At 49.3% G+C, this 12,572-nt stretch overlaps 1 protein-coding gene across 1 annotated transcript in view; it reads right to left on the minus strand.

Annotated features, from left to right (window-relative positions):
* Ccdc69 (coiled-coil domain containing 69) overlaps window positions 1-9,096 on the minus strand; it is a 28,342-nt gene extending 19,246 nt beyond the window's left edge. Inside the window, exon 1 of the mRNA XM_059269338.1 lies at window positions 8,987-9,096. Within this exon, the coding sequence (XP_059125321.1) occupies window positions 8,987-9,034 (48 nt within the window). The 5' untranslated portion in view covers window positions 9,035-9,096. The remainder of the gene's footprint in view (window positions 1-8,986) is intronic.
* Window positions 9,097-12,572: the final 3,476 nt, after the last annotated feature.

Here is a 12,572-nt window from a genome sequence, read left to right on the forward strand (position 1 = left end):
GAAGCAGCATAGAGGAGGAAAGACCTGTCCGGGCTGAGAGTTTGAGGGCCGCAGCCCATCACGTCAGGGAAGGCATGACGGCAGGAGCCTGGGATGAACGGTTCCATTGCTTCTGAAATTAGGAAGCAGACATTGGCCCATAGGAAACCTAAGAGCCCTTCTGGCTTTGCTATGCTATAGATGGGAATCAGGGATAAGGTGATGTCATCTTGCCATCTCATTCATCATCAATCTTGGCCTGTGTTTGCTTTGAACAGGGAGGGGGCTGGCGGCTTGACACACTCGGATGCTTCAGCATCATGGAAGAGATATTTTTGGAGTAGAGGAAAGGAGGGTACTTGCTTATGGGGATGAGGGCAAACCTGGAGTCTTTCATAGCCTGCCTCCCAGAAGCCCAGGCCAGAACAATATAACAGTCAAATGCCTAGGATGGTGGTTCTCAACCTTCCTAACGCTGTGACCCTTTAATACAGTTCCTTGTGTTGTGTGTGGTGACCCCCAGAGATAAAATTATTTTTCTTTGTACTTAATAACGGTAATTTTTTTACTGTTATAAATTGTAATATAAATGCCTATTCTCTGTCTCTCTCTGTCTCTCTGTCTCTGTCTCTCTGTCTCTGTCTCTCTGTCTCTGTCTCTGTCTCTCTCTCTCGGTAGATCAGGCTGGCCTCAAACTCACAGAGATCTGCCTGCCTCTGCCTCTCGAGTGCTGGGATTAAAAGCATGCACCACCACCACCTGGCCCAACATCTGTGTTTTCTGATGGTCTTAGGTGACCCCTGTGAAAGGATCATTTGATTTCCAAAGTGGTCTCGATCCACAGGTTGAGAACCACTGGCCTAGGGGGAGAGGATGCCAGCACAACTGCCACCTCCCGTCAGTATGCTCCCTGGTCTCATAGTTTGCCTGCAAGCGGGGAGAAGTCCCTTTATCAAGAACAGAGACTATAGGACGCCCAGGGCAGGACATTTGCAATCAGAAAGCGCAGAAGGCAGCTCACGGTGATTGCGAAGGATGGGCCTGACTCTGAAGGCTGGTATCACACAAAGCCGTTCGCTCATCCGAAAGAAGCGGAGCCCGGTGTGGCAGCGCATGCCAGTCATCCAAGGCCCGAGGATCTCATCTTCCAGACCAACCTGGACTACATAGTGAGACTCTGTGCCAAACAGAAGCAAGCTCTCTTGGAATATAACAGTGGCCACGGCAGTCAGAGAGCAGAGAGAAAAGCCTGAGGACCCAGAAAGGGAAGAGTTGAAGAGTGGGCCATATTCCAGTTCCTAAAAGGTGCTCCACCCATCCTGGGAAGACCGCTCACAGTGCTGAGGGTGGGAAACACCAAGGGGATAATGAGGATGGAAAGCTAAGTCCTTGTGAGGTGTCAGTCTGAACAGTGGACACTCAGCTTTACAGCACATGCCTACTCTTCCCAAGGCAGGCTTTGTTTACGTTTTTATTTATTTATTATTTATTTTTTTGAGACAGGGTCTCATGTAGACCAAGCTGGTCACCAACTTGCTATATCGTAAGCGTGACCGATGACATGGAACTCTTGATCCTCGTGCTCCTACTTCCCCAATGCTGTGACCATTGCTATGGGCTACCATGCCTGGCCCACCATGAGCTTCATCAGCTCGTTTCCAGGCAGATTAGACTTCTCTTCACTATATGATCTATGAACACACATGTCAGGTGTAGTCCCTGCTACCCAATGATGCACACACTGGACTCAAACGGCTCTCCTGAGCAATTAACTTGAACTTTCACCATTTTAGGCTGTCGCTATAAAAACCACGAGCTGACACGAAGCGCAGGCCCAGGCATGACACCAACCGAGGCAGATGTGGGTGTGTTTACAGGAGGCTGCAGCATCTCAGGCTCTTAGGGAAAGAGTCTAGCCTCCTGTTAGTTCAACCACAATTTTAGAAAGCAGAATTAAGAACACGTATGAGCTCAGAAAGCATGTCACCAAAGGATGTCTCTCAAAGAGCAATTCCTAGGAATTTCTTTGGAGGCAGGTTGTCATACAGTATAGATCAGGCTACCCTCAAACTCACTGCATAGCTGAAGATAACTATGGATTTTTTTGTTTGTTTGTTTTGGTTTTTGTATGTAGCCCTGGCTGTCCTGGAACTCATTCAGTAGCCCAAGCTGGCCTCAAACTCAGAGATCTGCCTGCCTCTGTCTCCCAAGTGGTGGGATAAAGGGGTATGCCACCACCGCCTGGTAACTTTGAACTCTTGGTCCTCATGCCCCCACCTCCTTAGTGCTGGGATTATAGGCATGTGCCACCACACAGCTTCATGCAATACTGGGTATGAAACCCAGGGACCTGGATATGCTAGGTAAGCATTCTCTCAGATGGGTTGCATCCCCAGGAAGACCTACTTCTTAGGAATTTTTCTGGTGCGTTTTAGGTTGAAAGGTCTAGCTGTCTAGCACAGAAATGTGGCTGAACCTCACGAGTCTTTGAGAATGCTCTGTGTACGGAAGCTCGCATTGGATTCATCCAGAATGAGAGATTTATGGAACATTATTTTTCTGGCTAAAAACATTAGCTCAGAGGCCACGTGAGGGCCAGTGCTGCTGTGATGGCTGGAACAGAGGCCATGTGCATACCGGTGTGATGTGTCAGTAATGGCTAGGGCAGAAGGTGCAGCAGCTGCTGCCTGATCAGGCCGGCGGCTTCTCTCACGCTCCCTGACTAGCATGCCTTTGGCAACCGCAGGGCGAAGGTCAAATGTGCCTTGTATTTCTTCTGCCCGGGACCCCCACCTGCTGAATATCATGGTTAGCCAGTGAAGGTTTCATCCCCACCCACCTTCAAGTAACAGCCATGATATTTTTTTTTTTCTTTCTTGAGACACGGTTTCTCTGTGTAGCTTTGGAGCCTGTCCTGGATCTCACTCTGTAGCCCAGGCTGGCCTCGAACTCACAGAGATCCACCTGGCTCTGCCTCCTGAGTGCTGGAATTAAAGGCATGCGCCACCACCGCCGGGCCAAGATATCATTGTTTATGTGACTCTCGCTGATCTAGGGACAAAGTCACTGTGCCTTGGGTTAGGAGAACACAGGAAGTTCATCACTAGCAAAGGTGGAGGGCTGTAAAGAACCAATGCACATGCACAAACTGGTTAAACAAGGACAATGGCCAGGACCTTAGGTGGCCATTAGAAAAAGGTTCTGCAGGACTCACGTGGGAAAAATGCCTCTAGTAGAGCACCGGAAGACAGCCATATGCAATATATTTCCAGATTTAGGGCTGGAGAGGAGGCTACGTGGTCAAGAGCACTTGCTGATCTTCCAGAGGACTGGAGTTCAGTTCCCAGCACCCATGTTGGCAGCTCACGACTGTCTGTAACCTCAGCTCCTGGGGATCTGATAGATGAGGCAGGATGCTGGTATATATGTGGCATGCATTCTCTCTCTCCTCCCCCCACACCAAAAATATTTAAAAAAAAAGGTTACTAGATTTATAAAAATATCTATATGACGTATGTGGGAAAATCAGGCTATTTCTCTTTTTCTCTTTTTTTTTTTTTTTTTGGTTTTTCGAGACAGGGTTTCTCTGTGTAGCTTTGCGCCTTTCCTGGGACTCACTTGGTAGCCCAGGCTGGCCTCGAACTCACAGAGATCCGCCTGGCTCTGCCTCCCGAGTGCTGGGACTAAAGGCGTGCGCCACCGCCCGGCTCTCTTTTTTTTTAATCTTATTCATTCTTTGAGAATTTCACCCAATGTATTTTATAGAGGCTATTTCTTAATGGTGATCTTAGAAGCAATTTCCAAATTCCTTCTAAACTTTTTAAAATTTGAAACAGTCTTTTTTTTTTTTTCTTACTGTTCCGTTTGCATGTATTCCTGCAGGCCAGAAGAGGGCACCAGATCTCATTACAGATGGTTGTGAGCCACCATGTGGTTGCTGGGAATTGAACTCAGGACCTCTGGAAGAATAGTCAGTGCTCTTAACCTCTGAGCCATCTCTCCAGCCCCTGAAACAGTCTTAAATTGCAATGATAAGAACAATTAGGTTCCCACGGTGGACTTGCAAATATTTGCCATCTGGGGCTTGTATCACTTCTACCTTTCTCACCCAAATGACATCTGACCTCTGCTTGAACCTCTCCAGTAATGAGGAACTCGCTACTCTTTCCCCTGCCCCCCAACCATTCTGCACAAGAAATGGAAATCTAGCCCCCTCAGCTTCTCCCAGTGACCACGACCCTACGTCCTAGCTCCGCAGAGAACAGATTAATTTACTCCTTGAGAACAAAGGTTCCGAGGCTGCACGTCCCTGCACCTGCCCCCCCCCCCCCCCCAGCAAGCATTAATGTCCGTTGTCCTCACAAACCCCTTCGCTTCTTTGGGTGTGCCGCCGGCAGTGACATCCTTAGATCCCAACTTTAATTCTATGTCTCACCACGTGCCAGTCAGGCCATTGGGTCTTGAGTACACTCAACCTCTCATCAACTTTGGAGAACAAACCTAGACCCAGGAGCCAATGTTGTGTCTGTCTTACACTGAACCCAAGAAGCCAAGTTGCTGACAAGGTCACTCAAGCAGATCTGAGAACTAACGCAAGACCACAGACGCTCAGAACTCAGTGGAATGGGTACACAAATGTCTGCCAAGTTCTTTTAGATGACATTTTGTGTATTTATTACATTCAAACATGTCTTTTTTTTTTTTTTTCTTTTTTCCACGACAGGGTTTCTCTGTGTTGTTTTGGTGCCTGTCCTGGATCTCGCTCTGTAGACCAGACTGGCCTCGAACTCACAGAGATCCACCTGGCTCTGCCTCCCGAGTGCTGGGATTAAAGGCGTGCGCCACCACCATCTGGCATCAAATATGTCTTAATATGTCTTATTATGTTTGGGATGACTCAGTGGGTAAAGCCGCCTTCTGACAACACTACAAACTGATTTTGATCCCCAGGAAGGAGAGAACCAATTCTTGAAAGTTGTTACCTGACCTCCACACATGAAGTGGCATGTGTGTGCACACAGACACATAGACAGACAGACACACACACACACACACACACACACACACACACACACACACACGAAAAAAAAGTATGTACATAGAACATGAAAGAAGGATCCTGTGTAGGGGGAATGAATTTTTTGTTGTTGCTTTTGCTTGTTTTTTTGTTTTGAGACAAGGTCTCACTTTTTTTTTTTTTTTTTTTTTTTGGTTTTTCGAGACAGGGTTTCTCTGTATAGCTTTGCGCCTTTCCTGGAACTCACTTGGTAGCCCAGGCTGGCCTCGAACTCACAGAGATCCGCCTGGCTCTGCCTCCCGAGTGCTGGGATTAAAGGCGTGTGCCACCACCGCCTGGCTTAAAGATTTATTTTATTTATTATGTATACAGTATTCTGCCTGCAATGTGTCCTTGCAGGCCAGAAGAGGGCACCAGTGGTTGTCAGCCACCATGTGGTTGCTGGGAATTGAACTCAGGACCTCTGGAAGAGTCGGTGCTCTTAACCACTGAGCCATCTCTCCAGCCCCCAAAATTCTATTTTTTTTTTTTTTTTTTTTTTTTTTTTTTTGGTTCTTCGAGGCAGGGTTTCTCTGTGTAGCTTTGTGCCTTTCCTGGGACTCACTTGGTAGCCCAGGCTGGCCTCGAACTCACAGAGATCCGCCTGCCTCTGCCTCCCGAGTGCTGGGATTAAAGGCGTGCGCCACCACCGCCTGGCACAAGGTCTCACTTTATAGCTAGCTCTGGCTGGCCTGAAATTTGCGTTGTAGACCAGGCTGGCCTTGAACTCACTGTAGCTGAGGATGACCTTGAGCTTTAGATCTTCCTACCTCACCTTCCAAGTTCTGGGATTAGAGGCATCTACCATCATGCCCAGTTTGTGTGGTGCTGTGGACGGAAGCCAGGTCTCTGTCCCCGAGCTACATCCCCAGCCCCTATTCCCAGGATATCAGCATGTCCTGAGACAGCAGTGACTTAGTCCCAGGTGGGGCCTCTCAGTAAGGTCTAGAGGGCCTTGTCAGTCGAGCCACAGAGCACAGAGCTCATCAAATCCTTGGATCTGGCCAGGTGGTGGTGTCATCATCGGCGCAGGTGGTGGTGGCGGTGGTGGTGGTGGTGGTGGCGGCGGCGGCGGCGGCGGCGGCGGCGGCGGCGGTGGCGGTGGCCCATGCCTTTAATCCCAGCACTCGGGAGCCAAGTGGATCTCTGTGAGTTTGAAGCTAGCCTGGTCTACAGAGTGAGATATAGGACAGGCACCAAAGCTATGCAGAGAAACTCTGTCTCAAAAAACAAAACGAAACAAAACAAAACAAAAAACAAAACAAAACAAATCAGCCGGGCGTTGGTGGTGCACGCCTTTAATCCCAGCACTCGGGAGGCAGAGCCAGGCGGATCTCTGTGAGTTCGAGGCCAGCCTGGGCTACCAAGTGAGTTCCAGGAAAAGGCACAAAGCTACACAGAGAAACCCTGTCTCGAAAAAACAAAAAAAACAAAAAACAAAAAACAACAACAAAACAATCCTTGGATCTATGTGCGGGAGGTACAAGGGAGGTCCTAGCCATCTGGATCCTGTCCCAAGCCTGGCGAGTTCTCATAAAGACTGGCATTGCTACCAGCCACCCCACTCTGCGCAAGCTCAACATCCTGGGCTTTCTGCAGCTCAGACTTCCCTTGAGTCCTTGGCTTTGATTGGGGAAACTCTTGCCAAACTTCCCCACCCAAGAAGCCTTCTCAGTTTGGGAGGCTCTCCTGCTGCATGCTGGGCTAAGCCTTGGCCTGGCTCCCAGTTGGCCCTTACTGCACTTCTCAGCACCTGCTCCATGCTCTGCACAAGGCAATAGAGGGTGAGGGAGTATGTGTGTGTGTGTGTGTGTGTGTGTATGACAGGCTAGATGGCATGTGAAGAAAGCCAGTCATATATGTATATGTATATGCATATGCATATGTATATATGAAACAGGGTCTCTCTATGTAGTTCTAGCTGTCCTGGAACTTTCATGTAGACCAGGCTGGCCTCAAACTCATAAAGATCCGCCTGTCTCTACCTCCTGAGTGCTGGAATTAAAGTTGCCACCACATCCAGCAAGTCTTCTATATTTTTTTAATTAGGAAAAACATTTTTTAAATTATGTGTATGGGTGTTTTGCCTGCATATATTATGTGTGTCACATGCATGCTGGTTGCCACAGAGGCCTGAAGAGGGTGTCAGATCCCATGGTACTGGGATTTAAGATAATGAACGGTCATGTGGGTACTAGGAATTGAACCTGGATCCTCTGGAGGAGCCAGTGCTCTTAACCACTGAGCCATCTCTCCAGCCCCCTCATCCTAGCATCTGACTCTCTGAGCCTCAGTGTCCACACCTGTAATGTGGGAATGCTTCCTTCTATAGCTCAACCTGGTTCTCAGGGCCTTCATGAGGCTGAGTGGGAAGTGAAAAATGCTCAGGGTGAGTCATTATTGTGGTCTGACCCTGTGGCCCCAACCTCTATTCTGGTGTCCCCTCCCCCAGGGGTATTCCCAGCCTGCTGGGATGGACTGGGTGCTCAGGTCTTGACACCTGCATTAAAAATTAAGCAAAAGCACCAACCAGGAGAGGTAGGAACAGGTGTAAACTTAGCCAAAAAGGCGCCCACTGTCCTGCTCACTGGCAGTGTGGTGGACAGAACCCAGCAAACGCACACAGGTCCAGGGCAGACATGCCAGGGCAGACATGCCAGGCTGTTTGAGGCGACTAGCGTGAAGGGCCTTGCAGCCACTGGAAGCCAGGAATGGTAGCCCATGCCTGTAATTTCAACAGCGGGGCAGCTAAGGAAAATTGAAAGTTTGAGGCCAATCTGGGCTATGTATTGAGACCTTTTCTCAAAAACTAAACAAAAACATACAGCCTGGCATGATGGGACATGCTGGTAATCCCAGCAGGTGGATTAGTAGTTCAAGGCCAGTCTTGGCTACACATTCAATTTGAGGGCAGCCTGGGCTACATAAGACCCTGTCACAAACAAAAGGGGGGGAGCTAGAAAAACAAAACAAATAATAAAAAGAAGTCATTGGAAGTGCTGGGGAGGGAGCAGAGAGCAAGAGAGAGACACTGGCAAAGCTGAAGACAGACATACACAGATGACAGACAGACAGAAGAGCTGCAAAGTTAGTCATTTTCACAACGGGGGGCTGGTCAAGTGCAAGGTCTGTCCATCCCCACCTGGCCGGGACAGAGGGACTGGCAGAGAGCAACAGGAAATGGGACCAGGACTCCAGGGTCCCTGTTCCCTTCTCTGGGCCTCCCGCTGTCCTCTCTGTAGACATGGTCCTGGATCTAGGCTCCAACCTCCTGGGGCTTCTCAGACCTCAAGGGGCAGAAACCTGAGTCAGTCTCTTGGGCCCTAACCCAGCTTCAGGTCCCTGGGGGAGGGACAGGAAGGGAGGAGAGAGCTGCAGGAGACTACAGATCGCCTCCCTCTTTGGCCCCTCCCAGCTACCCTAAGGGCAGCCCACGCACTGCTCTGAGCTTGCAAGAGGCCCTGACCGCTTCCCAGGCTCTAAAGGGCGCAGTGATCCGAGGCGAAACTCCGTTAAGGGGCAGGCTGTGTCTTAACAACCCTTGCGCAGACCTGGAGTTTAGGTTTCCAACAGGTCTCAAGTGATGCTAGCGCTGCAAGGCAGTGGACCACTCAGATTGCGGGCCTTAGACCTTAGCCCAAGACTCAGAGAGGTCAAGCGTCCGGTCCTCAACCACACAGTGATAGCCCCACACTTAAGACCATCTGCCACAGACACACCAGTCATCTCCGCGCCGCCGGGACAGCAGAGATCAGCTTCAGTTTTGCCTGGGGCTGAGTGTGTCAACTCGGCTGCTGGCTGCCGGGTTGGCTCGGCGCGGGCGGGGACAGATCATCGCCGTCCCTGCACCCGGGTCTCCGTGCCAGTCCCCGATTGTTGTCCATCCGGTGTCCTCTGTCGACCCTCTGAACGCCCCCCCAAGGCAGACCTCCGTGTCCCAGCGCCCAGTACCTTTTCCGCGCGCTTGCAGCGGCTGGGTCGGCTGTGCCTGCAGCCCATCCTGCTTCGTGCGTCCCGCCGGCTGTGACTCTCAACCACCCCGAGCTGCAGCCGCGCCGGCTACACGCCTTAAATGCCGGAAGAGCAGGGCCTGCGCGGGGCCGGGGCTGGGGCCGGGCCAGGGCAGGTGTCAGAGGCGCTCCACGCCAGGAGCACCTGCCGCGACCCGGGCGCGAGGGATCCCAAAGAGCAACAAATAGTTCTCAAGACCCACTGCTGAGAAAGAGCTGAAAGGGAAAATAATTAAAACAGGCATAGTGGTGCATAACTGTAATGCCAGTTCTGGGGAGGTGGCGTCAGGAGGATCGCAAGTTTGAGGACAATCTTGGGGTATATAGGGAGTACAAGGTCAGGCTGGGCTATATGATACCCTGTCCCTAAGGTGTAGCCAGGTCGTTTGTGCAAAATGGTTCATCTCCCAGCACCCACATCCTGTGGCTCACAACTGCGTGTAAATCCAGCCATAAGGCTCAGAGGGTAAAGGGAGTTGCCTCCAAACCTGGCCTGGACCCACACGTGGAAGGAGAGGATGAACATGCATGCCATGGCACACACACACACTGCCCTCTCCCCATAAATAAATAAATCTAATATTTTTTTTTTAAACTGAAAAGATCAATCAAGGTGCTCACATTTGTAGTTCCAGCACTTGGGAGGTTGAGGCAAGCGGATAGCCACAGGTTGGAGGTCTGTTTGGGCTACAGAGTGGGACCTTGCCTCGAAAGAAAATTAATTAAAAAGTGGGCTGACAAGATGGCTCAGTGAGTAGAATTGCTTGCTACTAAGCTGATGATTTGAGTTCAGTTCCCAGGACCCACATCATGCAAGGAGAGGACCAACTCCTGAAATTTGTCCTCTGATCTCCATAGGTGGGCCATGCACACACTTCCCTCCCTCCTCTCTCTCTGTCTCTCTCTCACTCAATAAATAAATAAGTGGAATAAAAATACACTTCAAGCCGGGTGGTGGTGGTGGCGGCGGCGGCGCATGCCATCTCTGTGGGTTTGAGGCCAGCCTGGTCTACAGAGTGAGATCCAGGACAGGCACCAAAACTACACAGAGAAACCCTGTCTCAACACCCCCCCCCAAAAAAAAACTACACAGAAAAACCCTGTCTCAACCCCCCCCCCCCAAATACACTTCAAGAGTGACGGTGTTAGTAAGGTCCAGAGTAGAATGCTCTCCCAAACCTGGCTTTTGTAACACCCTGCAAACCAATGACACCCACTTTCACAAGGCTGGGTCAATAGCTTTTCGAAGCTCACAAGATCTGTGACATGCTCTTCTCTCCTCAGGACAGCAACCTTGCCAGCAGACTCGGATGCAGCAGGAACAGGGACAATAGGGTCAGAATCTGGGACAAGGAACTCTTATCTGTCTCCTCTGAGCTACTCCCTGAGATTCTGAGAGCAGTGTGTGGGAAGACAACAGCAGCTTTGACAATCAGCTCTGAAGAGTTCTAGATGCTGGTTAGAAAATTAGTGTTAGGGTCGCCAACTCTTTGAAAGGTGTATTGATAAATGAGACTCAACGGGATGAATAACACAAGACCTCCCAAGGCAGGGCCCCTCCACAGAGCATAAAACAACAGCGAGCTGGGCCTGGTGGCTCACGCCTGTAGCTCAAACACCAGCGAGGCTGAGGTGGGGGGATCACTGTGAGTTCCAGGCAAGCCTGTACTACATAATGAAACCCTGTGTCTTCGTCACTTTTCTATTGCTGTGAAGAAACACCATGACCAAGTAACTCTTATAAAAAGAAATCAAACAATCGAGGGCTGGCTTACAGTGTCAGAGGCTTAGTCCGTTATCATCATGGCAGGGAGCCTGACGGTGTTGGAGCAGTAGCAGAGAGTGCTACATCTGATCTATGGAAGTCTCCCCAGGTGCCTGCCCTGAAGACATTTCTACCAGGGTCCAGAACAGACGCTACAATGGGTCAAGGATTCTAATCTGAGGGATATCAAATGAATCTAAGCACACGGAGTTCTTTAGTCCATTCACTTTATTCTTCTATGTCAAATTATATCTACACTGCTTATTTTCTGTTCTCATCTTAGTTCCTCTCAGTCCCTCCTGTTCTCAGTCCCTCCTGCTGTTCTATCATCATTCTATCTAGTTCTTTCCATCTCCGTCCTCATCTTTGTTCTTCTAAGTCAATCCTCCCCATGCTGTGAGGAAACCAACATATATACACAAGCAGTATTTCTTTGGCAATGCAATGCGAGGTTTGAAGTTTTCAGAGTCGCAGAGAGAGGTGATAAGGATCCACACATAAAGCAATAATTCTCAGCTTCCGATTACAACCCAAAGCGGGGAGTTTGACTAAAAGGGGAGTTCTCTGGTAGGGTCAGCTAAAGGCTAAGATCAATTAGGGAATTCTAAATAGTAATTTATGTGCTCAAACTATAATCTAGAAATGGCTAGGTAGAATGTTAGGGGTCTATAAACGTCATTAAGTCACTAGAAAAGTAAAACTGTCATTATTATTATCATTATTTTTGGTTTTTCAAGACAGGGTTTCTCTGGGTAGCTTTGGAGCCTGTCCTGGATCTCGCTCTTTAGACCAGGCTGGACTTCAAACTCACAGAGATCTGCCTGGTTCTGCCTCCTGAATGCTGGGATTAAAGGCGTGCACCACCACCATCCAGCTGTCTTTATTTTCTAAAGCGCTGCAGCTTTTTCCTCTGTTCATCCTAGCTGCAGCCACGTTTTGGGAGGGCAGAGAGGAGGGAGGCAGTATGCTTGGTTGCTAAGCAACCTACATCAGAGCCTGTAGCATTTGCTTAGTAAAAGCACTTTCACTGGGAGTAATTGCTAAAGGGGGGAATCTAGGAATAGCACCTGGCTGAAGAGGATTAAAACTTAATTTGCACAAGAAATGAAATTTGGCGGCCGGGCGGTGGTGGCGCACGCCTTTAATCCCAGCACTCGGGAGGCAGAGCCAGGTGGATCTCTGTGAGTTCGAGGCCAGCCTGGACTACCAAGTGAGTCCCAGGAAAGGCGCAAAGCTACACAGAGAAACCCTGTCTTGAAAAACAAACAAACAAACAAACAAACAAACAAAAAAAGAAATGAAATTTGGCACCTAACCCTTGCCTTACCTTGATGGCAATCTCCTTGGGTCAGTGGGAAGTAACTACCTTAACTCAGTAACTAGCAGATGGCTGAAACATCATCCCAGAAATGTGAGCAGTAAATCTCTTAAATTAGGGTCTTGTGTAAATAACCTGAGATGAAGGTAAAGAGTTGAGGATTTAATTGTTAGTGGTTATTTTCTCTTATCTGTAAGTGAGATGAGCTAATGTTTATCTATCTGCATTTGTCCTTGGATAAAAAGGTATCTTAGCTGAAATACTTTTGTCTGGAGAATGGCCCTGGCCAGAGATGTGTTAATGAAAAATAAACACAGCTGGGGAAAGTTATCCAATTACCCCAAATGTATAGGGAAAGTTATGCCCATAAGATTGAGATGTAGCTGGGCGGTGGTGGCTCACGCCTTTAATCCCAGCACTCGGGAGGCAGAACCAGGCAGATCT

This window comes from Peromyscus eremicus, chromosome 8a (assembly GCF_949786415.1).
Source record: "Peromyscus eremicus chromosome 8a, PerEre_H2_v1, whole genome shotgun sequence".
In the NCBI taxonomy this organism is placed as follows: Eukaryota; Metazoa; Chordata; class Mammalia; order Rodentia; family Cricetidae; genus Peromyscus; species Peromyscus eremicus.